The following is a 27,675-nucleotide window of genomic DNA, read 5'->3' as shown; positions in this document are numbered from 1 at the left end:
TGTCTAGATGTACATTTGCCTCTCGTTTTCATTTATGTATCGATTCGAAAGAAAAAATATCTCTGCCTTTTATTTGATATAGACAAGTTTAGAAATAATTGTCATTAAGTTTACCATAAAGTTAAAACAACAGCTAACTACAAGTTGCAAATTTGGCCACAAAAACTATCCAACCAAGGCCAAAAAGAGTGGATAAGAACGTCACCACTAACCTTAGCTTTTCCTGGCTCTTGTCTCGGGGTGCTGTGGGTGGATTAAGTGAGGGTTTATAACCCTTTCCTTTCTAATTGAAAGCTCCACCCCCTCAAGGGATTGGCCAATGAGCATTCCAGTTTGTACACACTACTGGGGCTTCACTTTACATCCCTTGTTTGGGTATTTGATAGAGCATCAAGATACTCAAGTAAGAAGAAAGTAAGATTCCACTAGCTCATTCAACAAATATTTACTAAGTACCACTCTGTGCCAGGTACCGTTTTAGGCCCTGGGTCTACAATGGTAGGCATGACAGACCCAGTGTCATCAGTGGTGCTTACATTCTAGTTGGGGAAGATAGGCAGTATAAATACATAAACAAATAAATGCAGTGTATTCAAAATAATAATGGTAACAATATATCACATGATTATAGCTTATGAATAAATGAAATCTACGACCATTGTGTTATAAGTGGTAGGAGGGAGGAATTGGGAATATAGGTATAAGGTACCTGCACTACCCGTGAAGTGGTATAGTGTTATTTGAAAGTGGTCTTAGTAGTTGTACATACACGTTGGAAACTTTAGAACAACCACTAAAACTTTAAAAAAAAAAAAACAACTATAATTGACATGCTAAGAGAGGAGAGAAAATGGAATCATATAAAATGCTCAATTAAAACCACAGAAGCACTGCAAAGTAAAGGAGCTGTTACAGTGGAGGATTACTGGACTGAATGTCAATATTATGACATAGTATGAGTGTGTTTTGTATTTGGTAATTGCAATCATTGTTGCTTTTGTTGTGGTCATCCATTTACAATGCTTGGTGTCAGTTTATTTATCTCTTGTAAAAATAAAATACAGTGTGTGAAAAAAAAAATAAATTAAAAAAAAAAATAAATAAAACCAGAGAAGGCAGAAAAAGAGTGGAAGACAAAAAAAGGTGGGGGGAGAAACAAAGAATCAGGGCAACAAGTAGGAAACAGCCACAAACCTGGTAGAGATTAATGCAACTACATCAACAATCATTTTAAATGTGAATGTCTTAAATACACCAATTTTAAGACAGAGGCTATCGTGAGTGGCTTAAGACCCAATTCTATGTTTTCCCTAAGAAACCCACTTTAAATATAAAGACACAGATTGATTAAACAGAGAAGATTGCCAGGGGGTGTCGAGTGCTCTGAAGAAAATAAAATAGGGTGGTGAGACAGAGGTATGGAGTGTGTGGGGTGAGCTACAGAGTTCGTGATCAGAGGGTTCCCTTAGGTGGGGATGTTGGCACTAATAGAGCAAGGAGCCGACCATGGAATCTTCTGGGCAAACAATTTGGGTAAAAATTACAAAAGGCAAATACAACAAAGAGGGAACATGAGCAGGTATGAGAGCTGGGGCCCCTGGAATTCACCTTCTGCTGACCCGTCCCCAGGAGCCTGGCACCTCCATGCATCGCCCCACCCCCCAGGCGCCTGGTCCGGAGCGTCAGGTGTTCCTTCGGGCACCCAGTCTGCCAAAGCCCCTCTGAGTGGCTTAGGCTGGGTCCCAGGCTCATTAGGCGCTGCAGCTCCTCCTCTGTCAGACACCAGAGCCCCACACCATCCAGCTCCCCGTTTTGTCCCAGACGCTGGAGGACCCACGAAGGTGTGCACTTTTACCCCGTTGGCTCAGCTGCTGTGGCGTCTAGCCGGTGAGCCTCGTGGGTCCCCTCTGCTCCGGCTCCCTGCCTCACGGGTCCTAGTTCATTCCTGAACGCTCAACACACTGCTATCTTTGCGGACAGATCCGCTGCCTGACCGCCTGCTGTTTTACCGGAGTCTGGTGGCTCGTGAAGATGGGAGGGTGGAGGGTGTTGAGACTGAAGGGTCTGGACCCAAAAGCTGGGGGACTCCACGTGTGCAGGATGGGGAAGGGGAGCTTGTTTCCAGCATGGGAAGTCAACTGCACGATTTCAGCTCACGTAACCGTGAGCAGAACGATGTGGGAACCTGTCTTCACAGGAAGCAGCTTGGCCTCTCGTACTTATTTTCTCTAATCCTCCAATTCAGTGCAGAAGCCAACTTCTTCCCTGGTTGTTTTCTCAAAGAGCCAGCCTTGAGGGCCCTCTTGTGTCTAAGAGAATTAAAACTCCCAAAGCACTGTTTGCGCTATGGCTTACAGTCTACACAGCAGGCCCTTGAGTAATAGTATCAGGCAGTGGCCCTGGGTAGTAAAATCCCACCCAAATGGTCTCATAACAGCTCAAATTTCTTGCCATCCCATAAAACTCAATGATAGAGACCCTTCGGTGTTATCAAGTCAATGTCTGGTTCCCACGTGTAAATTAATCTCCAAATGAGTGTAAAGCGTTTACCCTCCCTGAAGAGTCGTAAGGAGAAATCCAAAAGACCGCCCTCGCTCAGAAACCAACTGCAGGTTCAGGGAGTGTCCCCCAAACACCCTCAGGTCTGGTAATCTGCTGGAAGTACTCACAGAACTCACAGAAAACGGTCATACTCACAGCTTCGGTTTATTACACGGAGAAGATACAGATAAAAATCGGCCCAGGGAGGAGATGCACAGGGCAGAGTCCAGGAGTGTTCCAGGCTCGGAGCGCCCAGAGGTCTTCACTCTGCAGAGCCATGGACAGCGCTAACTCCTCCTGACAAGCATGTGTGACAACAGAATTCTGTCACCGGGAAAGCCCACCCGCGCCTGAGTCCAGAATTTTACAGGAGCGCCATCGCGTGGGCATGACTGACCGCCCACGTGGCTGATCTGTCTCCAGCCCCTCCAGAGTGGAGCTGACACCACATGACCTGGAGCCCCTGCCCAACATCACATTGTTGGTGCGGCTCAAAGCCTACGCCCGAAATCATACAGTTGTTATCTGGCTGGCCCAGGGCTCCCGGCAAACAAAGATACTCCTATCAGGCATGTCTCTGGATAGTAAAATCCCACCAAAATGGCAGGAGAGATTCCAAGGCTTAGAGATCACCTCCCAGAAGCCAAGGCCAGACCTGTCTCTGGGGAAGGTGAGACTCTTTACTGCATCCCCATCCCCATTTTCTTCTTTTTGTTCTCTTGCTCCCAGGAAGCTGGCGGAAACATCAGCCGGGACCACCAATGCTCCTCGGGCCTGCCCGGTGGTGCACCTGCTGCCCTGCCTTTGCTCCTTCGGTAGTTCTAAATATTAGAGCGACGACAGAGTGCTTGCATTGTGAAAATGTGAAGACAGAGAACAATCTTCACGTCTGCGTTGCGTTTTCCTCTAATAAAACCCTGAGGGGCTTGCATTGACTGTGACAGGCATTAAGGATCACCTCACAACTGTCTGTTTTGCACATCTGGGCAAAAATCCCTCCTGTAGTAAGGAATGTGTCCACTTTATGAGACGCGGATCAAACACTTGCCTTTTTCCAGTTTTTAAATTCCTAATTATTAGATACTCTCAAAGTGGCAATTCTTTCTTTTCTAAAATTACGTCTGCTGTTGACACATCTATCTTGCCTACTGCGTGGTGAATTTTTTCTAAAGCAGGGCCTCTGATCTAGGGTTTTGTCTCCTGGCACCATGCTTGGCACATAACAGGTGGTCAATTAATATTTGAGATGTAAGTCAACACATGTTTAAAGCAGTATTAACAAGCCATACTTTTAGTTCTGAAATGCAAAAAATTAGAAGCCTCCAAATAACCATTTGGGTAGTAAGAGGACAAAAGTTAAATATATTTATATTTTTTTATACTTGTGTCAAATATAACTGGAATGATAATGATGTTTGCCCGCAGGGAGCAGAACCAAAGAAAACTGGGGGGACAGGGCTGAAAGAACACTTCCAACTGTATAGCCTTTTATACTTTTTTGATATTTGAACCATGTGAATGTATTCCAAACGATTTAATTTAAAAACTCTAGCAGCAGGGCAATGAATTGTAAATCCTTTATTTTGGCAAATATCAATGGCATTCGTTACTACCATGGATCTATTATTATTATAGCTCAGAGGAGAGTTACTCACTATCTAGTGAATTCCATTGTTATTAGACACTAAAAACAGGAAGAGACTGGAGGGGGTTGAGAATGGGATAAGGAGAGGAGAAAAGAAGCTCAGGGGACAACATGAAGTCCTACCCATCCTCGTTACCAGGAAATGAGTAGACAGAGCAGATCTAACTTAAATGCCAGCCCCTCCAAAAAGGTTTTCAGAAGAGGTCCCGTAACAATCACTCACTGGACAAAAAAGGTTGATGTTTCTAGAAGATATCTCCTTGACATGAAAGACCAACTTAGGAACAATGTACACAGCACCACGACAGAGCTGGATCACGGCAGCCTGGCTTCAATTAAGACACAACTGTGGACACAGCGATTTCTGGGGGACAGCGCTCACTCACAGCCTTGCTGCTGTCCTACGGCATGAAGATGTTGTACACGGTTCTCACGTAGATGTCATCCGGAGGAGGCTTCCTCTTGCTGCCAGGTTCAAGGAATTTCTTAATTGTAGGGATATTACTTATTTTCACTGTGAACTCCTGAAAAGGGAAAACGCAAAAGTTCAAGGCTAAAAGCAAAGGTATTCATTTCTACGACAATAGGGCGGTGCAAAATGGCCCATCAGTTTGGGGTTAGCAGATGCAAACTATTACGTATAGAATGGATAAACAACAAGTTCCTACTGTATAGCACAGGGAACTACATTCAATATCCTGGGATAAACCACAATAGAAAAGAATATAAAAAAGAATGTATATAAATATGTGTATAACTGCGTCACTTTGCTGTACAGCAGAAATTAACACAACACTGTAAATCAACTATGCTTCAATAAAAAAATAGACCAAAATAAACCCCCAAAATGGTCCATCAGAATACGTTCAATAAATATTTGCTACAGAGATCCAAATAGAACTGTCATCCAGCACCTGTTTAGGGTCTGATCTCTTGGTATGATCATTTATAATCTCTGCCAACAGTGGCTGGAATCTAGGCTAGGCTCTATACAAATCTCACGGTTCATACTGAGATGTGAACTCTTTTCAGAGACAGAAAAATAAAAAAGATACTTAGGATAGGCGTATACTTGCTTAAAGGAAAAAAGGAAGGATGAAAAAGACATAGGAAGTACCTCAAATGTATTGATCTCAGAAAAAATGCATTTAAATAAAAGTCATTTAAATAAAATTGTTTTAAAAATTCATCAGATAGTACAAGTTACATTTTAAGATTCAGCTGCCTTGACATTTTTACTCCTATTAACAAATGAATCCTCTTTCTGGCTATGTGTGAAAGATGGCCAGTTGCATTTTTTGTAGCCTAGGGCTCAGTTATCAGATACCAGATATTCACGTAAACTGTAATGGAAGAAAAAAAATCTTATTTTTCATTCATAGAGTCAAATCTTACCAATTTTCAGTAATTAAGAAGAAAAATCCATTTGATCTGGTGAAAATTCTGAACTACACGAAGAACTGTATATCCATCATATATAATTATTCTAACAAAATCTTTCAAAATAAAGAGGTCATTTATTTAAAAAGCTACTATTTATTAAATGTCTACTATGTACAAAGCACAGCCTTAATTAAGCAGGCATACAAACATACAGAAACATTCATACATATATCACTAATATTAACAAAAACTAATAATTATGTCAATTAATTCTATGTAAATATGACAATCTTCTCTTCTTATTACTTATTTGAACCATCTGTATTACGGTATTTGTATTATTTGTGTTATTACCAATAATTAGAAGCTTTTTCCAAAGGATTTATCATTTCAAGATTTACCTGGGGCTTACACATGTCATGTATGATAAAACTTTTGTGACTTTTGACTATTTTTTTTCCCCTTTAATCAATGCAGGAGTGACCCTTTAATTTAATCAGATCTGGTGTTAGATTCTGAAGTCCTTTAATATTGATACTTGACCTGTTCAGGTATTAAATTTGTTTACACAGAAGTACCTGGGATTTAAAAAACGAACTGTTAGCATCATGGATGGAAAATATCCACAGGTCCCTGGGCCATTTCAGGGATCTACTGGTATTAAAGTCAAACTGTAAAATGTCCATCTCTGTGCCTGCAGGAAGAAAGGAACAGAGAGCTAAACTGTATAATGGCTGTTTGCCTTGTTGAAGATTTCTGTTCTCATTTTCCAGGTGTATGTATTTAACCGGTGGTTGCTGTCCTCATTAGTATGTCAAAATGATGTTCACTAGACTTGGAAAAAAAATTTTTTTTTAAGTATATGTGTTACTCTTTGGAGATTTAGTGTGTGTCTCTCTTGGCTTTTGATAACTTGGTCAAAGATGTGTCCATCTGGTCTTTATAGGGGATTGGCAACCTTTTTCTATAAAGGACCAGTTAGTAAATATTCTAGGCTTTGCAGGCCGTACGGTCTGTATCAGAACGACTCAACTCTGCTGTGGTAGCACAAAAGCAGCCTTAGACAATGCATAAATGAACGGGCCTGGCTTTGTGCCAACGAAAGGTATTTACGGACACTGAAATTCGAACTTCATATAATTTCACGTGTCATGAAGAATCACTATTCTTTTGATATTTTTTCAACCATTTAAAAATGTAAAAACCACTCTTAGCTCAAGAGTGATACAAAAACACGTGGCAGGCCTGATTTGGCCCAAGGGGCCAACCCACCAGCACAGAAGAAAGCCCATTGCATTTGGAGATAAAACGCTAAGATTCTAGACAAAGTTGAGACATCCACTAACGAGGCCATCAGGCTGCTGACGTCTTTACCCTGGGTCTCTATTTCTTCATATGTATTCAATATATTGAAGGCATTGGATGAAACTTGCTTTTTAAAGCCCTTTTCTGCTTCTAAATTCTATGATCGATCCTGCAAGAATAACACCGAAACATCAACTGAGTCACGCACACAAGTCTGTCCTTGGAATTTGAGGAAGAATAATGGTGAGAATTCTCTGGGGTGATGTTTACGGTGCCTCTTATTAGCTCTCAGAACTCAGGCTACAACATTTCCAATTTGAGACCATGTGATTTCTGAGAAAGGGAGCCACACCCTGATGACAAGGCTGTTTTTAATGGTGACTCTCGGGTCCTCCCGTCAGCACATCCAGCACAAGCAGATGAGCAGCCCCTGGTCCCTACAACTACGTCTCCAGCAGGTCCCTACTGGCAAACTGTGTATGGAGTTCGTTGCAAGAGTGTAGTCACGCAACAATACCGAGGGACAACTTCTTTCACATGTAAACGATCTTTCAGCTCTAAGGGTCTGGGAACCAGAAAACCAATTTCAAGTCTGCACCTTCATTTCATTTTACTAACTAGAACCTGAAAGAATTACACACACACATGCGCACACACACCCATACACAGCCTACCAAACAACAGATATCGAAGGAAGGCCTAAGAGTTCTGGGCCAGTCTTCTCAAACGTTGTTTTATGTACCTGGAGGTGAGGAAAGGCAGACAGGATATTAGGAATTTTCTCTTCTAGAGCCAAAATGGTCTGGAGTAGAATTATGTCTGCAAGGCTCAGCTGATTACCAACAAGAAACCTTTGTCCATGACCCCGTAAAACCTGCAGGGTATAAACATTTTACATTGGTTATAATACTTGAGATGGAGAAAATGATGGAGCTGTGGAATCAGTGCAGTATCTGAGAAGGGCTGAAACGACGACCTTGTCCTTTTATCCTTTTACGAATAACATCAACTAAGAAGAAGTTCCCTATATGAGAGGGAGACAGCGAAAAAGGTGTAGAAATGAAAGCATCCTTAAGTATCTGCTTTACAGCAGAATGAGACCCTAAAAAGGGGAAGGAAATATTAATTCTAGATTTAGCATCCAGGGCTTTAAAAGGATACCTCTATTCCATAAATGTATCTACAGAAAAGAATTAGCCCTGATGCATTCAGGGGAAGTGATGTAAGACGTAAAGCCATTGGTCCTGTCCAAGGAGTCTAATCTCATTTGCCAGTTCTGTGTTTCCGTGTGTCAGGACTCACAGTCATAAACTAGACATGACAGTAAAAAAGCAGGCTTCCTTTCACATCTTCTAAGACAGGGGAAATTAAAAGAATGAGAGTTCATCCTGACTCTCATTTTGAGAGTAACACAGGTGCAGAGATTCATAGGAATAGATGGTGATCGGGAAGGGGCAAGGAACAGTGGTAGAACAGCGAAGGTGCCCTTTGCGGATGCCCGTGAGTATGAGTGTGTGTTTACGTGTGTGTGACAAGGACTCTAATATGACTCCAAATCAAACAGAGCTACTGGAGCCGGACAGGGAGAGGATGAAGAGTCCAGAGTTGCAGTCCTGGCTCCTGTCTTAGGCATGCCACCCAGTCTCTCTGTGATTCTATTTCATTACGGGTAAAAAGAAGGTGACAATTATTTAGCTCATATGTTCGGTGGAGCCCTGACACAGTCTGGGCCACAGGGACAGAGGAACCGGCAGTGACCCTTCTCCAAGGCACCTCTTCCTCCCTCGTCCCAGCACATTTCTGCATCATCGTATTTTACGTTCACAAACTGCCTGTGGGCAAGAGGCCACGAAACCAAGGACAGAAACACTCAGAAAATATCTCTCCTCCTTCTTACATCTAATTCCACATCAATGGCCAGAGGAAGTCTGCCAATTCCAGATTTTCACGTTCTCTTGTTTTTTAATTGAAGCATTTAAAATAGTCCCTCTCAGTTGAGGAAAAGAGAGGAGGAGTTTGAAGCTCAGAAAAACAGATACGGCAATGAGACAAGAAGTAACAAAAGAGAAAACAAAAAGAGCACAGGGAAGAGAAATAAAACAGCAATGGTTCTTCTCTTTATACCAAACTATCAGGTAGGATGATGAACGAATGAATGAAGTAGGTGGCTTCTTCTCTTCTGTACCCTGCACAAGGTGGCACCTGGCGAATGTAAGCAATGACAATGCACACGTGGGAGAGCCCATATTTTTCCCAGAAAACATGGAAGACTCTGGAAGAGTCTGGGCGGCTCCAAGACATCCTGGCTTTGTGCTGATGGCACCTGTGAGCCCTCAGGAGGTTGGTCTAGCAGGGCTCAGCTTTACTCTGCCTGAGCAGAAAGGGGCGTTTGTGGTCTGGTGATGCCGCGTTCACAGGCTTCACTGCCACCTACCTTTTCGAACACAGGAAAGTATCTAATTATAGCCTTCTGGGCCATGTTCACCACTTCCTTTTGCTGATCGTCTGGTTTGAGGAAAGGATGCATGATAATCAGTTCCAGAAGATCCAGGGTCCCCTCCACATACATGTCAATCCTTCAAAACACAAAAAAGCGTTTTCTCAGTCACCCCTCTCTTTGAACTCACTGGCTTCCACAACTAAGTACCCAGAGTGTTTTTCTCTTAAGGCTCTGGCAACTTAAACACCAAGAAGCATTCATCTCCACCTGTCCCTTTAGAGCAAAGATGCAAAGTCAATTCTAGCTGTGGTTCAGAAAAATCTTTCAGAAAAACCTGTCACACATCTCAAAGCACAAGAGCCACGAATGTCCTTTCTCCTGGCCCCTACTCCGCCAACCTCACTCCAGCACCCAGGCTTGGTGCGGGTGGAGCTTCACATTTGTAAAAATAGTGGGTATCATTTATAGGATGCTTGGTGTGTACCAGGCACGGTGCTAAACACTCTATATCCGATATTTCACTGAATCCTATGGCATTAGGAGGCATGTGCTGTTATTATCCCCATCATACTGCAAACTCATCAGGACGCTGGAGCGTAACACTCTGCCCTGGGTCATGACCCAGGAGGTACAAGGACCAGGCTCTGAGTTCAAATTATAATCCAGTGCACAGTATCCTGGGCCTTGACTGTCACAGCAGCTTCCTATTCCTAATACTCAGCGATAATACATTTGCAAGAAAGGTATAAAAAACTATCAAAGCATTTAAACATGTTGAAACCTGCACCACACCCCAGACACAGGCTCTAATGTCTGAATTCAATTCTTTTCTCTCGTTTTACTCAGACTCTCTGTACTGATTTTCCAGCTGGTCTTGATGACCTTTCTGGGCGTTTGTTCCCTGTTCCCACTAACGACACAGGACATGAAGTGGACGGGTGTGCTGTAGAGGACGACTAATCAGTTAAGCATTGGTAAGTGGACAAGTGAGAACACGCCAGAGGGGCCGCAGTACAGGGTTCTCTCCTTGAGATCTTTGCCGAAGAGATGGTGCTTGTCCGCTATATAGTGGAGGATGCTCCGGGTCTGCACGAGCTTCATCCCATCAATTTCAACCATTGGCACTTGTTGGAACAGCAGGTGGTTACCTGGGAATGGAAGCCCACAGTTAGAAGTGATCTCTTCCCTGCACCCCCATCAAAACATGCTCTGCTGAATGAAAAGGGACAGTGGGATCACAGCCTTAGGAAACAGTGTAAAGCTCCCCCAACTTCATTCAGGGGTGCAGATTTAGCCATAAAACAAGCCTGAAGACTAGCATTGATCCAAATCTTCCCTTTTGATTTTCACCCCAGGAAGAACACCTAGCCTCAGTGACAAAGGGTAGGGGAAACGTAGTGAAGACATTTTTTTTAGAGGTGCGCTGGCCAATACAGTAGCCAGTAAGCGGCGTGTGTATACTTAAACCTAAATTTAAGTTAATCAATTTTTTTGTGTGTGGCTGCAATGCACAGCTTGCAGGATCTCAGTTCCCTGACCAGGGACTGAACCCGGGCCCACAACGGTGAAAGCCCAGAATCCTAACCACTAGGCCACCAGGGAACTCTAAATTAATCAAACTCTTGAAAAATTTAAAACTCACTTCGTTAGTCGCCCTGGACACATTACAAGTGCTCAAAAGCCACATGTGGCCGGTGGCTCCTGCGCTGGCCATTGCAGAAGAGAACATTCCCATCACTCTAGAATGTTCTATGACTGCACTGCTTTGACAATCTGATCATGAAACCTAAGTCACCAGCTGATACTCATGTACAGGCGTCCACTACCACAGACCACCTACCACCAAGTACGCTGTCACTGGTCAAAAAGTAACCCACTACTTTCTTTAAGAAGCCTGTCTCAAACACTTTCCCCACACCAAACGTCGGGGAGAGTTGCAAGTATAGCATACAGCCCAGCCCTGGGGGGGCTCGAGGCTTGGGGGCACATGTGGGTCGAGGGGAGATGTGTACTCAGCACCGGCCTGGTGACGCCAGGCAGTGTCACTCATGACGGGGGCATCACAGCCCTGCAGAGCTGGCCCCTCTCCGAGGAGCCTTGAGTTGGGCCTCAGGACCCTGCTGATGGCTGGGAGGGAGGATGCTTACAGGGGCCTGGGTGTGGAGGGAGGGTGTGACCAGGAGTTAAAAGGGGGCCTTTCACTGATGTCACACCTGTTTGATACTTATTTCATAAAGCGGCCCAGTGTAAATGGTGACTTTTATCTGCATACTTCAAGCAGGTGCAGATGCCTCAGGTAATTCGGAGGAGGTGGAAAATGAGGAGGGAAGGGATGAGGGAGAGGAAGAAAGGGGGGAAAGGTAGAGGAGGGCGGGGGACGAGAGAGAGGTGGAGAAGGGCTGCCCACTGGGACGGAGGGAGGAATTGCTCCTTCCCTTTCGCCAGCTTTTATAGAACTACTGAATACGAAGAGACTTCCTGGCAATTTCGGCTACTGTTCCCTCTTGCTTGTCTGGTTTTAGGATACTGGTCTAGATGCTTAGTGTCAGCAGTATATTTGCCCTTCCACGTAAATATGGGTTCTTAGAAAAGAAAATCAGCATTACCGACAGTAATACATGTTGATACTCACCATCCTGCAACTTCTGCAACTGTTCTTTTGTTTCTAAAAATTCTTCATCAAACTAAATTCAAAAAGACACCCCCCCCCCAAAAAAAGAAGCGAAATGTCATTACAGGTTCAGGACTGAAAATACCAAGTTAAACTGCCTCAAAAGCAGATAGAAAGAGCATACTCAGTACCCACATCTTGTTTCTAAATATCACTGGACTCCCAGAAGAAAAGGTTGACTCTGTTATGTCAGAAAGTGAGGACGTACTCAAAGACTAATGGATATGTCAAAAGCAAAGGCATGCAGGACCCTACCCGGGGGATTCTCTAGCCACATCTGGGACAATTGAAATATCGAAAAGAGTGATATCAGTTGTGGATTAGAACACAACAAAAAAACCCCTGTATCCATAAATGATGATTCTAAAATAAAAGGGAGAAGGAAAGCTCTCTTTTACAGAATTAGCACTAATTAATGTAGAATTATTCCTAATTAATGATAAAATGAGAAAATCACCAATTTTCATCCTATAATGTAATAACTAATTCTGATAAGGATCATAATGGATGCTGAAATCATTGGGTCATGGGCCATAGAATATTCACACAATCTCAAAGTGGCACCCCACAAGTTCCTTATTATGACAAAGAAAACACATCTCTGCAGATCTGGAGATCCCACCATCCACCTAACCAAGTGGTCAAACTCAGCTCTCCACTGGGGGACACCCTGAGACATCACGTGCTCCCTGCTGTGACACAGTGAGGACACTGCACCACTGCAGAGAGCTCGCCAACCGACTTAACTTGGATCAAACTGCAAGGCGAAAACGGGGCATATCCAGGATGTGGGACACTCGGTAACATAAACGGCCTGTTTTGTTTTTAAGCTCCTCCAGGACGTGCGACGTTTGGAAACTGGTCTGGGGGACTTTCTGCCTCTGCTGTTCCCACTCTGTGGTCCTCACCACTTGTCTGGCTCCCGTTTCCTAGCCATCTATGCTCTTCCCGACCAAAAGCATGAATTCTGCTCTCAAGGGCAAATCTTTATTTAAAAGGGAATCGACTTTAGCCAGGTAGCCCTCTTCTGATAATTCTTTACGTCATTTGGCCTCCAAGTCACATAACTGATTCCTTACTTCTGTTGGCAGAAATTCATGCAAGAGAGTCAATTCCTCCTTCACACATTCCTTTTCTGTTAAGTGAAGGGTAGGGAAGAAACGAACAAAATGCAGGTTCTGTTCTATTGATAGATGAAAAGAGACTAGAGAAATAACCACCAAAAATCTGAATCTTGATTAGATCCTGGATGGGGGGAGGGGCAGTTATAACTGCTAAATAGTTAAATAACAGTTACATAGACTTTTGGGGGACGAGAGGGAACTTCTGAATATGAATTGTATATTAGATGTTGTAAAGTTAGTGTTAACTTTCTTAGTTGTGACCATGATATTGCAGTTATTAGAACAATGATTTCTTTCTTTCTTAACAGGGAGATACATGCAGATGTCTGCAACTTACTTTCAAGTGATTAAGAATAAATAAAGCAGAGAGAGAAGAGGGAAGGAAGCAAATGTGGCAAAATGTTAACAACTGGTCCATTTAGTTAAAAGGTGTCCATTGTACTATCACAACTTTTCTGTAGGTTTTCAAGTTTTCAAACTAAAAGGCTGGGGGGGGGGCGGGGAAAAACACTGAAAAGTTTCTTTTCTTGTGATAGATAAAACTGGTGCTAATGTACTGATGCCCTTCACATGCCCACTGAGTCCCCAGATGGTTCCCCACCAGCGTCCCTCCCTGCGCTGCCCCATCATCCCAGGAGGGGCAGAGCTGACAGCATAGACGTGGCCATTCTCTCTTCTGCCTCAACGGGCATCAGGATGTGTAGGCATGGCTTCTCCTACTCCCAGCGTCCTCCCGTGTGAGGAGGGGGCCTCAATGCCCCTAGAGGCACTCCATCTGTGGCCCAGGAAGCACTAACTTCAGGGCAAGAATGTTCTAGGCATTTGTCCAAATGCCCAGCTGGTCAGGTGTGATGCTGGTGGTGTTCCCTCTGCACCACGGCTCTCACACTTTTATGACCACGATCGTTTATAAAGCACATGGGGAAGTGTGTGTGTGTGTGTGTGTGTGTGTGTGTGTGTGTGTGTGCGCGTGTGTCTCTAGGCTCTTCCCTCAGAGATTCACATCCAGTAGTTGGGAGAGACCAGAAATGTACATTTTAAAAAAACGAGTCTTTCCAAGCAACATGGATGGACCTAGAGATTAACATACTAAGCAAAGTAAGTCAGACAGAGAAAGACAAATATCATATGATATCACTTATATGTGGAATCTAAAAAAAAAAAATGACACAAATGAACTTATTTACAAAACAGAAATGGACTCATACACATAGAAAACAAACTTATGGCTACCAGGGGGGAAAGGGGTGGGGGAGGGATAAATTAGGAGTTTGGGATTAGCAGATACACACTACTATATGTAAAATAGATAAACAAAAGGACCTACTGTACAGCACAGGGAACTATATTCAATATCTTGTTTTAACCTATAATGGAAAATAATGTGCAAGATATATATAACTGGATCACTTTGCTGTACACCCAAAATCAACTATACTTTAATTAAAAAAAATTTTTTTTTTAAATTCCTTCCAAATTGTTCCGATTCTGGTTTTTGACTTCTGGGAACACGTAGCAAAATGCATGCTCTCTCTCACCAGAGAAACTCTCTTCAGTCAAACTTTATACAACTTGGTCTGTAAGAAGAATCTAGCACCGGAACAGGAGATTAGAGGGTAGGAGAGGGAGGAAGGGAAAAAGTCACCAGGCAGAGCTCGCAGGAGCTGGCGACTGTGTGTCCGCTGCTGTGGGCTGTAAGGACAGACAGCGTGCGGCTTCATCCACACAGTCAGCCCTCTCTGTGCCCTGATGGGGTGCTGTTCCCACTGGGCTCCTTGGAGAAGTGCCCGTGTCCACACCACGCGCTCCCTCTTCACATGCCCCCTTCTTCTAAGTGAACTGCCCAGAAGTCCTGAATGAGGAGTTAGTGGCCTTCACATCTTCTCTTTTACGCTGTTCATCGCACTCTCCACAAGGAGGATGTGACCAGGTTTGGGGTGGGGGTGGTCTCTGGGCCCATGAAGCTCCAAGCAGCCAAGAAGCAGCACCCAGCACAGAGCAAGGTCTGCGGACTCAAACCAAGCGTGAGATGGAGGACTGACTCCCTGGATTAGGCCACGCTGTCTCTCAGCAGGTGCGAGGCACCTAGTTACTGGGATGCGTATGCTTTACACATCAGGCTCTAACCGACACCGTGACCCTGGGAATCATGAACTCATCCAGCGGCTGCCAGCCTGGCCCTCCTGTTTCAGATCTGTATGAGCACAAACGTAGCTGAAAATGTCACTGGGCACAGAAAGGAGAGGGACGCCTGGTACCACCTTTTGGGAATTGTTCCTGCAAACCACGTGGTCAGCCCTCATGAGGGAGGCCAGTCTAGCTCCCTCCACCCTGGTCAGAGGAGTGGGCTTGAGACCCACGCTGGGCTAATTACTGTACCCCACCTGCCTGCCTGGTTGAGGGTAGGTAGATCACGTGACCCATGTTCCTTTTTGTTTTTCTTACTTAGGGCTGGGTTTCTATGACTGTAACTAAGAATGCTGACTCACAGCAGAGTAGGAGGGGCAGAATGAAGCTAGGGAAGAGGAGCTTTGACACGGGATTCTAGTACATACACATATAAGACACCCTCTTCAAAACCTATTAAATAACTGCAAACTCAGAAGCATACAGGGGTTAGACTGGTGACATAAATCAGCTGACTAGGTTCGAGTCAAAGGATCAAGAATTGTTTCACTTTCCTCTTAACACAATTAGAAAATATGTCCTGAGACAATAGGGAATGGTGGGGACTGTGCGGACTCGAAAGGTCCATCTCTAGGGACCGTCCCTACTCAGAAGCAGCAATTGCTGCCCTATGGGAATGAGGCCCCAGGATCATCAGATCTTCCAACTTCTCAAGAGAAGTCAGAAATCAGAATTTGTATATAAAAATGATATCGACTAATTTAGAAAACTGTAAAAACACTGTGTGGTGAGTTATAATGATAGGCAAGGAAACCAAAACCAAACCAAACCAACAATAAGAAACAAAACCCCAAACACGTCAACCCTCATTTGTCACCTCTGGAGGTTGCTAGGGTAACGACTCATTATTCTGAAAATTGATAAAGTGGCAGAATCAAGCATTTATCCTGCTTTTCTTATTTGAACAGTACTTCAAGGTAATTAAGTAGTTAATCAGTGAACAATTACTCTTTATAAGAGTATCACAGTTAATAAATTTAGGTGAAATGATAGAAATAGAAAAATCACCATTTTGTAACCTCTAACAATGGTGATGATCAAGGCTGCAAAAGACACTTGAAAGGGTGATGGAGGAAACTTCATACTGTGTGGAACAGGCTAAGGTCACAGGAACACACTGATCAAACTCAGCCACGCTGAAAACGAGACAGGCAGACATCATGCACCCCGGATGTCGCACAAGAGAAATATGATCGCAGTATCACCTCTGCCGCAGTCTGGCAGGAAAAAAAAAAACAGAGATAGAAAGAAAAAAAGGAGCCTGGATTTGATCAGACTTCTGGATCCAACTAGTAGTTTACAGGAAATATAGAGAATAGAACATGTTAAAATGAGAGTAAAGCCGCCAAATCCAGAATGGGGTGCATTCTAAACGCAGTTTCTTCCACAAATGGCACTAGAAACAAATGCAGACACTTAGCACCCAGATCTTGGCTGCTAATACCATTTTCTAATTAAAGGGACCAGGGCTCTTTGGAGAAGTACTAGGGCTAGGGCAAGGAAAATACAAGATGAGCCTGGAGCATCTTAGAGTGTCAGAAAGTGAGAAAATGCTGAAGGAAAAAAAAAAAGTAAAAAGGGCTACATGGAAAGGACATAAGAGCCAACCTGAAAGAGCCCCAATGGCCAAAGCTGGAACTATTTGAGCAACAAAAGAATTATTGAATTTTAATCGAAAGGATAAAATAAATATACTTAAATTCATGCTGATATAAATAAATGATGGAATAAATAAATAAATGGGGTGGGGAGACAAATCTTCCTTACATAAGAATTCTAAATGCAGATACCAGGAGGTAGAGCTTAATTCCCATCCTTGGGAGTGTGGGCTGAATTTAATGATTCTCTTCCAAAGAACAGAGGGAAAATTAGTTGATGAATGAAGGAGCCAAGTGACCAGGCTTAACTGCACCAGTGACGACTCATGATGTCCTGTAACCCCTCATATCATGTAATAAGAAGGACACTTCACTCCGTGGTCTTCTTCCCTCAAACCCGGTCTAATCATGAGAAAAACATCAGACAAACCCAAAATGTGGAGGATTCTACAAAAAACCTAACCAATACTTTTCAAGACTGTCAAGGTGGTGAAATAAAGGAAAGACTAAGAAACTGTCACAGATGGAGGAAAGCTAAGGAAACATAATGACTAAATACAATATTGGATCCTGGAATAGTAAAAGGACATTAGTGGAAAAACCAATCAGATTTGAATAAATTCTGTAGCTTTATTATGCACCAATGTTAATTTCTTGGTTTTGATGTGGTTAGGTAAGATGTTTTCATTAAGGGAGACAGAGACAGTTACATGGGAACACTCTGCACTATCTTTAGAACTTTTCTATTAATCTGAAATTATTTCCAAATGCAAAGTTTTTTTTTTTTTTAATGCAGAGGAAATGTTACAGATTTTTTAAAATACTGAACAAAACGTAATCAAATGCAATGTGTGGACCTGATTTAGATCCAGACTGAAACAAGGCCTGTTTGAGACAATCAGATTGTTAGGTGATAATAAGGAAGTGTTGTTAATTTTGTTGGGTGCGATAATGGTATTGTGGTTATGTTTTAAAATGCTCATCTTTTAGAGAGCAAAACTGAAGTACTCACAGATGAAACGTAAAATATTCCCAACAAAGCAAGCAGAGGGGAGGAGATAGATGAAACAAGATTAGCATAAAGCTGATGGTTGTTGAAGCTGAGTGACAGGTACATGGAACTCATGGCAATGTCCTATCTTTGCTCGTATTTGAAAATTTCCATAAATAAGAAGCTACAAGAACAGAACAAAAACAAGACCAAAACCATTGTGGGCCAAAGCATACAGGAAGGAATGCAGACAAGATAGGAAGGCTGCCAGTCTGAAGCCACTGAAATAAATACGAAATTCACCTAGAGATTCTATATTCACAAAAGTTCTGGCTGTTAACTGGCAAATTGCAGGTTCGTTCCTTTTCTCCTCATTAATAAATATTTACTGGTGGTAGATCAGAAGCCAATGATTAAAGTTGAAAGTTAAATACAATTTCATCAACTACACTCCATTTATAAAAAGAAAAAGTCTTGAGGGGAAGGACTCTTCTGACTCACTGAAGCAGGTCTGTAATATTAGTGGGAGAGGACAGGGCTCCGCCATTGACGTTTCCCTCAAGTCTCAACGTTGTAGGACAAATCTGTGCACAAACAGCATATAGAGGTAGGGTACCTCGACTCCAGCGGCAGCTAAAACCCATCGCACGGATTCCATCCGGCCTCGTCCATTTGGATAGTGGAGTTTGGGCTTCGTAGCCATCATGGCCTTGCAGGTTTTCTGAAAAACAAACGCAGCAGCTCCTCGCAAAAGAACAGCCTCAATTTCGAGTCCTCAGCCCAGAGCTCAGGCGCTAAATGAATATTCAGGATTTTGGCACAGCAAACGGTTTGGGGGGTCTTGTGGTGGTTGGAAGGGAAGGGATTTTGTGTTTGTTTTTTTAACTGCGTTTTCCCTCACTCAATAAAAACAGACCACCATTTTAAAACAAAAAAAAAACAAAACGAAACACTTGGCTTTCATACCGTTTCATATCGTTACGATTTATTACTCTGGATCTTGGGAAGCTGGGGCCATTTGCTGTAAAGACATCTAACTGTACTAGCAGCACGGGACTTCACAGAATCAGAACATCATATACTTTGACCTTGAAAATCTGAGATTTCCCAAATTCGGCCTTTACAGTCCAGACGCCAAGGGCCGCGGAGGAGACGTACACACCCGTGGAACCTCTGCAAAAATTCACTTTCACACGCATCAGATTTGAGCCTTACAGCAACAGGGAGGTAGGGAGGCCGAGGGTTACTACTGTCCGCAAGACGTGCGTCGGTGAGCAGGCCCGCGGTGGCGGCCCCGGATCCTGCACGCTCCCGCCCGGCCCGGACACGGGCCCCCAGCCCCGGGTGCGCCCAGCCCACCGATCGGCGGCCGAGATAGGCTCCCGGCGCTCCGCGTGGCCGCTCAGCCCGTGCGGCCCGCCCCGGGGAACATCCGACCCTGCCTTCCACCCAGGGTTGCCGACTCCACAGAGCGGGTTAATCATGATACGCACACCGAGCCAAGCAAGACCCCACCCCAGCCCAGGGGCCCCCGTCTGCCCCGATGGGGGCGGGGGCGCAAAGGACCGGGGCAGGAAGACAGGAATAGGAGGAATGCGGGGGTGGTTCCGGGATGGAGGGAGAGTGAAAAGCTCGGAGCCGGGAGAAACAAGACGAGGGGAAAGGGCAGGTGGGGGCGGGAGAAGGGAGACAGACCTGGGTCCGCTCGGAGTGACCAGTACCGCACAAAGCCCCCAGCAAGCGGTCTGCAGGCAGGCGACCCGTGGGCGGCCCGAGGCGCTCTCGGTGGGCGAGGCTCCGGAGGATTTCACCAATAGACACGGCACTATTTAGCATGCCCCTCCCACATGCAAGGCATGCTGGATAATATGAAAACAACCCAAAATTAAGCCCGTTTTAACACCAATTTTAGCAATTTTAGGGATTAAGTGATCATTTAAGTGTTAGTTAGGTTAAGCCTTTAAAGTGCCTTTTAGAGATCCGACTAGGAAAAACAAGTCGACCTATGCAAAAAGTTAAAAATCTCTTCAGGTTTATATACCGCGTGCTAGCTTGTGTTTTCTCGGATGTGAGGGCGATCTGGCTGCGACATCTGTCACCCCATTGATCGCCAGGGTTGATTCGGCTGATCTGGCTGGCTAGGCGGGTGTCCCCTTCCTCCCTCACCGCTCCATGTGCGTCCCTCCCGAAGCTGCGCGCTCGGTCGAAGAGGACGACCTTCCCCGATAGAGGAGGACCGTTCTTCGGTCAAGGGTATACGAGTAGCTGCGCTCCCCTGCTAGAACCTCCAAACAAGCTCTCAAGGTCCATTTGTAGGAGAACGTAGGGTAGTCAAGCTTCCAAGACTCCAGACACATCCAAATGAGGCGCTGCACGTGGCAGTCTGCCTTTCTTTTGACGATGCTTTTAAAAAAGGATCAAGTAATTCACACAAAAGAGGTGTTTTTGAAAAGTAAGCAAAGTTCCATATATAGCTATGTATGTAACAGCTCATTATTAAATGTGTGATTATATAATGTATATATAAAATATATATTCATTTATATATAATATATATTATATACACATATATTTTCTATATTATATATAATATTTTTATATATTGTATACTATATATATTTACATATACATATATTTTTTTCTCCTCTCCCCCCTTTTTTCTTCCTTGACCCAGTGAATCATCTTGAGCTTCTCCTTCATTTTGTACACTTTCGACAAAATTGCTTTAAGCCACAGGTTAAACATAGCACCTTCTTGGATGGAAGGAAGTGGGGGCCTTGGGGTAGAGGTGTCAATGGGGCTAAAAAAGTAATTTGGCTGGTAGATAAGTAAGAACTTTAAAATATTTTAAAACCGTCAAGGTTAGTATAGAAAAATTCACATGAATTTTAAAGTTAAAAATATATGCCTCCAAAAGGCCTTCAGAACTATCTCTTGCTTCTAGAGGCAGCTTCTGCTATTTCTCAGGCTATAGATGTTGTTGATTATTGTTTTCACCCAGGAGGGGTTTTTGAGAGTACCTGGCTTGAGAAGCCTGTGCTGCTGATCAATTACAGCAACTAACGAGATCAGATTTTATTTTCCATAGATTTCTCTGGCAGAAACGTGGAGGATGAATTGGGACTGTGTGGGGTGGGGAAAGAGAGACCTGTTAAATGTCCGTCTGAATTATAGTAGCATCATAAATTTGAAGAAGATGGGTAAGAAAAGGTGAAATATTAATGAGGTGGAAAGGAGAAAGAGAAAAGGTCTAGAATGATGCCCCCCCTCCAAACACACACACACACACACACACACACACACACACTTCCTTTTCCACCTTCCTTGTTTATTTTTCATAACATTTATTGTCATCTAACATACTATATATTTTATTTATTTTGTTATCTGTCTGAAATTTTGATAGAATGTATATTCCAAGAGGTTAGGGATTTTCATATTTTTTACAATATACTTTTGTATATCCTGCTCTTAGAATAATGCTTAGCACACAGAAGGTGTTCAGAGAACACTTGTTGAAAGAATGAATGAATGGACGATACCTTGCTTCTAGCTCCGTAAAGGTTTGGGGGAAATAATCATGAGTAGGTTTGTCTTTCATTCCTGCGAGTCGTACAACTGGAAATGTCCACTAGACAGCTGAAGAGGCCGGTGGGAGGTTGGGGTGAGCAGATGTAAGCTGTTATATTCAGAATGGATAAACAACAAGGTCCTACTGTGTAGCACAGAGAACTATATTCAATGTCCTGTGATAAACCATAATGGAAAAGAATACTAAAAAAAGAATTATATATATGTATAACTGAAGAACTTTGCTGTATAGCAGAAATTAACACATTGTGAATCAACTATATTTCAATTAAAAAATAAAAATAAAATAAAATAAGAGGCCAGTGACAACTCAGAAGAGAGGACTGAGATGGATTAACTTGGCAGCAAAAGGGTGATTTTATCCAGAGAAAGTATGTAAAATAAGAAGAAAAAACAAGAACAGCTGGGCACACCAAGAGGCAGGAAAGTCACTTTCAAATACGAAAAGCAATACGTGTTCAATTTCATTTTTCTAACTCTGACCTAACACAGAGATTACTCAATTTGACATAGGTAGGAAGCCATATATATTTCTTTTTTTTTTTTTAAGTGAAAGAAGGTTTATTCAGAGAAATACACACTCCACAGACAGTGTGGGCCATCTTGGAAGGTGAGAGAGGCGGAAGCCATATTTTCCAAACCTGCTGAAGGTGGTCATACTTTATCAATTTTTTCCAACCCACCTTTCTACAAAGATTCGCTTTCATTGAACTAGGTAGGACAAGCATTATTATAAACGTTGTTGATCAGCCAAATCTTTATCTCCATTTACTTATTTCTAATTGGTTGAACCATATCAAATTGCTGGTATTTTACTAATTTTTTCTAACCTACAAAAATGGACACTTCATACGTCCAACCTAAGAAATTAGGGGTCATATCATCCTAGTGACCTTGTTTACCTGAAAGAGAAACTAAGGTAGTGTCATAAGACTCTCATTAAACAAGCTTGTGGAGAAATTAAAAACTCCTGTTATAATAATTCTGCTATTCTACAACAGGTATGCTTAGGTCATTCTGCTCCTTGGAAGCCCCTGAAATCATTCTATTCTTGGAGACCCTTGGAGTTGCTCTCAGCCTGCGACAGTCTTACTCATGGTGTCTTTCTACCTACTTGATATATATCAATATATTCAGAGGCCCTGGGAACTCATCTCAGTCTTTGACCCTTCCCGCATCCACGTCCGGGGATATTCTGATGCGGAGGAGCGCATCACCTACGGATTCACCAATACAAGGTTAATTGGTAAATCATGTTCTCTCAAAATTCTTTCAACGTTTCAAAGAATGTTTGGGAGAAGAATTTCCTGTGGAATCCTGTATGGAATTCATGAACTTATGAGCTTCTTTTGAAGGTTTATATTGTACACGTGAGTGTACTATGAAAGCTAGAAAAACGCAAGGTAGGTATTAATCATGATGAAATCAGCAACAAGAAATTGTTTTGACCTGCTTTTTTTCCCCCAAATATTCCTAGTCACCTAACTTGCTAAAAGCTAGATTTAAAAAGCCTCCACATTGCAAGATAACGTTTCTTACTGCTAGTCTAAGTGTATGCTTTCAATTTCACGGCAGAAACGCTATATTAAGCGTTAAGGAGAAGTTATAAAATATCAACATTCCAAATTAGGAAACAGTAATGTTATTGTCTGATGGAAGAACATAAAAACAAAACCAGAACACTCAAATCAATTTTTCTTAAACTGTAACTTTATTTGGAGCAGAATTTTCCTTAAGTAAAGTTAACGTTTTTAAACACCTTAGGACAAACTATTCAAAAAAGGAATATTTTATTTCAGAAGGGGCTTGAGTAAGTGGTTTTCTGTCCTCCTACCTTCCCATCATATGAATATTTGCTTTCTAATTAAATATATTCTTAGTTACTCCCTTGTAATCAAACCAGGAGACTAAATTGCTGTCAGCACTGAAATATCCACATCAGAAGACTGTTCAGGTCATTTTAAATTCACATTAGCACAGTGACTATAAGAAACTGATAATACAGATTAACGTGATATTTGCCCCCAGTTTGTCTTCTATGGGTTTCCATGAGAAGGTCCTCACAATAAATTATATAAAATACAGTACTTTGGTTGGAAATTGTAAAAATAATTCTAAAAATTAACCACATATATTAAACAAACAAGTTGCTACAGTATGCTTTAAATGATATAAAATAATTAGTATGTCAAACATTTTCTTATAAACATATTGCTTTGGATCATACATTGAGCTGAAACATACAGCCTGCATTCTTTTTCTCTCCTAAATGGCACAAAACAATGGCTTGATGTCACCTCATGGAAAAACATGGTGCCCGTGAACTCCAACAGTACTGGTAATTTGTACTTAAAAACAAAACGATTCTTGCGTTACATGGGTTGCCTTGACTGTATTCAATTTTCGATAACTCCAGATGATGACATAGCATCAGTTTATTAGATGTATATAGTCCTTTAGGCAAGAGATGTGTCTAAAAAATTGCTTAAAAATCAGTTTTCTTCCTATTTAAATCATACATGAGCTGGGTGAGGGCTTAGTAATTAAGGGCAGCTTATTGTCAAATTAACAATCACACCAAGAGTAGCTTTTATGCCCATGCAACTTTCCCTGCAGTTCACACACATACCCTTTGGCATACCACTGTCACTGAACCTTTGGGCACTGTACCATTTCCTGACGTCCCAGAAAGCTTTCTGCCTGGAAATGAGGTACGGACGTGGATAGGTACAGTTAAACTCATCATTCTTCTTGGTGTCTTGCAGTAGATTTTGTAAGTCTATAGTAACTAAAAATATAGGCAACAGGTAGCCTTTCATTTTCACTTAACAAAATAATGGTGACTATTTGCTTCTATAGTAAACAGCTTGTATGCTCAATTTATCCTTTACCCGTTTCAGGGCGGGGGAAAAAGAGAACTTTATAGGATTTTGCTAGTTCTTTAGAACTGACATTGTTCTTTCAGCCTTCTAGTTTGCTCAATGCGGCGTCAGCTTCTTGACTTGCAAATGAATAAACATGTTTTGCTTCCCAAGGGAAGTTGTTTGCTGATAAACAAATGAAAGAGGAAGAAGAAGGAAGGTGAAATATTTTCTGAATTTGGGCCCTACAAAAGTAATAGAAAAACAATTTTATAATGTGTAATAACCAGGTGACTGGGTTTTTCAATTAAAAGAAAAAATGTAATGACCTGAACATAAGCTATAGGGCCAAGAATATGGTATTCACAATCCATCTGGTTCTCTAGGGGGTATTTACAATTTAAAACCAGCTTTCCAGCAAGCTGGGTAAGCTTTCAGATTAACTTACTTTTTATACATAATACAGAAAGGGGAAATAAATATTAACCTCATACTAAAGGACTCATCTCTGAAAACACATTTTCTGTTGCTTGAGATAATGAGAATATAATACAGAAATGAATTCAGCTTCAAGTTGTGCTTACATATACATCTTTATTTCCTGAAGCTTTGCTGCCAGTTTGTTAACAGGAAAATATTACCTCTCAAATCCACATCCATCATGTGCTTTTCTCATGCCCCCAGCGATCATGGTGCTTGGTCAAGTATATTTTTGAGCCAGACTCTCCAAAGCACAAATTACTCCCTGATTTTAGGTGAGGGCACCTTGGGAACCATCCTGATTTGTTCCAGCTGCAACGTATTATGAATACGTCAAAGCAAAAATTTACCAACTTATTAGGTTGAACCATATCAAAGTGCCGATATTCATTTTAACCTACAAAAATGACAATTTCATTGGCTCAACTTGCTATATCCTGGAACCAAATGAGAGTGACTTGAGCCCTGGGAGAAGGTGAGTCAATATACTCAGGAGATTATGTCGCGTTTACTGACGGTGACCTTCTCTCTTGCCTTTCAGGCAACCATGAGTGGAGGCGAGTGTGCCCGACAGAGGTGGATCAGAGTGGACTTTTTGTCTTTTTCTGTCTCCAAACTAGCTTTGTCATTTTCAAAATTGCTGTAAACATTCCTCTCAATGGAACAGCCTCTGCCCACCATATAGAGTTCTCACTGTTGAAAGAAACTACACAAGGGTTAAGAGTTCTTTGAATGTGGCACGTGACAGACACTGACATCAAGGTAACTGTGACTTCCCAGACCAGTGGGACCTCTGCCATCTATCTTTCCTGCTCCCCAAATTGCCATGAAAACTGAGCTAAATGCAACATTCTGAGGGTTAGGATAATAAAAAAATCTTCTGCTGCTTTGAAGCTTAGTTTTTGGATCATGCATCTTGGCAGGGACATAGTTTTAGTGACCGTGTTAACCTTTACGTGAAGAACATTTTGGCTTGAAAAGCTTCCTTTTTGTGGGTACTTATACAAGTTGACTTCAAAAATGGAAGAAAATAGAATATCATGGCATAGCTTGGTTTCAGCTGGATATCTCCAACCACCAAAAAGGGTGTTATAAACATTTCTAAAAATATTTACTTAGAGTTCTTTCATCTGGGGAGTAAAAAGAAAACAAAGTGAATTATGTAATAGTACTTTTAGAACAGCACAGCGGTATCAAAAAGTCAAACCAATAACATGGTATTGAGAATGGCAGATGGTCAGTTTTCTGGCGCTGAGGTCAGTCCAAAAAAGCCTAAAGTACCGAACATGCCACATTTAAAATTTAACCACTTCGCAAATATCTGCACACATTGAGGAAAAAACCCTTTATCGTGTAGCCTTAAATTGCACCCCTGTTGCAATACTGCATCATTATTATTCTATTTTTAAAAATCTGTATAAAATATTATCTGGAAACCCAAAGGAAAATCAATTAATCTTTAAAAAGTTCCTTACAAAGTTGACTGTATAAAATGCTAAAACATAATCCATATATACAAAATGCCGCTGTTTAAGAAAATAATGGGACCCAGTTTTAGAATAAAATAACTTTGTACAAAAAAAGGTACTGCATTCAAATCAATATTTAAAAAAAAAAAACTTTAAAAATGAATATTGAAATGTCTCAGTTCAGAAGAATAACTATAAAGTGTTTGCTTTTCCACCATCCGGAAGTCTCTTGCAGGTAGAACACCAGCTGGCCGAGGGAGAGTGTCCCGCTGTCCCCTACAAAGGGCTTCGTGACAGTCATCGCCGAGATGCGTACTTAGCAGCCCAGTCCGTCCGGCCGTGCACGGGCTGGGCGGCCGGAGGCCGGGGCAGCGACCCGGGAGTGCTTCTAGGTTGGGTGTGGAAAAAAGGTCGCCCAGGATGAGGTCTCACAGTCTTCAGGGAAGAATAACCTGCAATGAAAGAAAAAGGTGGGTCTGACTGATACGGGACCCATGCAAACAAAGTGCAGCAAAGAGCATCTTGGTGACAAAAATATTAGCAAAGGAGAGTTCAAGGGCAGCCGCCTCCTCAGAGTCCTCCCTCCCAGTTAAGGACAACCCCATTCTACAGCGGTCAGGCCAGAATTACTGGTGTCATCCCTGACCCTTCTCTTTTTCTCAGATCCCGCTTGTAATTTTCAGCAAATCCTATTGGCTCTACCTTCCAAACCTACCCAAAACCTGGCCCAGGTCAACCATCACCACCGGCCCAGGCCAGCCTCACTCCTTGCCTGGATAATCGTGACAGCCTCCTGGTTGGTTTCCCTACTTCCACCCTGCTCGCCCTTTCAGTCTAGTGACAACAGGGCTTGAGTGAGCCTGGAGGTAGAAGTCAGATCCCCTCACTGCCCAGCTCAGAACCCTCCAGGGGCTTCCATGTGGCTCAGAGTCATGACGACGTGCCTACAGTGACCTGTGGGGGGCGCCCCCCCATCACCTCTCTGACTTCCTCTTCCTGCTCTCCTCCGCTTGTTCACACCATTCCTGCACTCCGCCTCCCTGCTGTTCCTTGCATCTACCAGGCCCATCCTACCTGGAGGCCCAGGCACTAAGAGCCTGCATTATAGGGCTTGCTTGCTCACCTTCTGTAGACCTTTACCCAATGGCTCCTTTGCAGTGAGGTCTTCTTCGGCCACCCTATGTAAAATGCATCTGCACCCCACACTCCCTACTCCCTGCTTTATTTTCCCCTTAGCACTTTTGGAGCATCTTATTTGGTCTACTTATTGTCTGTAGAGTACAAGTTCCAGGAGGACAGGGAGTTTTGTGTCTCCTTCACTCGTGGACCCTAGGCCTACAAGGTCCAGCACGAAGCAGTTGTTTGATAACTATTTGTTGAATCAATTCA

At 42.7% G+C, this 27,675-nt stretch overlaps 3 protein-coding genes and 1 long non-coding RNA gene across 8 annotated transcripts in view; 1 reads left to right on the top strand and 3 right to left on the bottom strand.

Moving 5' to 3' along the window:
- LOC309637315 (glutathione S-transferase A4-like) overlaps positions 1 to 3,980 on the bottom strand; it is a 30,390-nt gene extending 26,410 nt beyond the window's left edge. Inside the window, exon 1 of one of the 2 annotated variants that reach the window (XR_014250476.1) lies at positions 213 to 233. The gene's annotated coding sequence lies outside the window, so the exon portion shown is untranslated. Of the gene's footprint in view, positions 1 to 212 lie in introns of both variants that reach the window. The other variant, XM_082411733.1, reaches the window with a different exon arrangement.
- Positions 3,981 to 4,104: 124 nt separating this feature from the next.
- GSTA4 (glutathione S-transferase alpha 4) lies at positions 4,105 to 19,706 on the bottom strand. Of its 4 annotated transcripts, none has more exons than XM_082411718.1 (7): positions 19,581 to 19,705; positions 18,502 to 18,606; positions 11,947 to 11,998; positions 10,330 to 10,462; positions 9,309 to 9,450; positions 7,617 to 7,748; positions 4,105 to 4,710 (listed from the first exon to the last, which is right to left on the bottom strand). In XM_082411718.1, the coding sequence occupies exons 2-7, from the start codon at positions 18,589 to 18,591 to the stop codon at positions 4,588 to 4,590; spliced, it is 672 nt and encodes a 223-aa protein (XP_082267844.1). In that variant the 5' UTR covers positions 18,592 to 18,606; positions 19,581 to 19,705; the 3' UTR covers positions 4,105 to 4,587. The 4 variants fall into 4 exon arrangements, with proteins under 4 accessions (XP_082267844.1, XP_082267846.1, XP_082267845.1 ...); XM_082411720.1 differs by lacking the exon at positions 19,581 to 19,705 and adding an exon at positions 18,852 to 18,912; XM_082411719.1 differs by lacking the exon at positions 7,617 to 7,748 and having other exon boundaries at positions 19,581 to 19,706.
- Positions 12,002 to 15,692, top strand: LOC309637342. The gene is made up of 2 exons (XR_014250493.1): positions 12,002 to 14,061; positions 14,092 to 15,692. It is a non-coding gene; the product is annotated as an uncharacterized lncRNA (long non-coding RNA).
- A 3,458-nt stretch (positions 19,707 to 23,164) lies between the features above and the next one.
- The window catches only part of CILK1 (ciliogenesis associated kinase 1), a 33,750-nt gene continuing 29,239 nt past the window's right edge, over positions 23,165 to 27,675 (bottom strand). Inside the window, exon 13 of the mRNA XM_082411678.1 lies at positions 23,165 to 26,738. Coding sequence (XP_082267804.1) covers positions 26,584 to 26,738 — 155 coding nt within the window. The 3' untranslated portion in view covers positions 23,165 to 26,583. The remainder of the gene's footprint in view (positions 26,739 to 27,675) is intronic.

The sequence above is a fragment of the Balaenoptera physalus genome (assembly GCF_965194825.1).
Source record: "Balaenoptera physalus genome assembly, chromosome: 11".
Classification (NCBI taxonomy): Eukaryota; Metazoa; Chordata; class Mammalia; order Artiodactyla; family Balaenopteridae; genus Balaenoptera; species Balaenoptera physalus.
The sequence above is the reverse complement of the archived record's forward strand: the minus strand, read 5'-3'. Positions and strand labels throughout refer to the sequence as shown.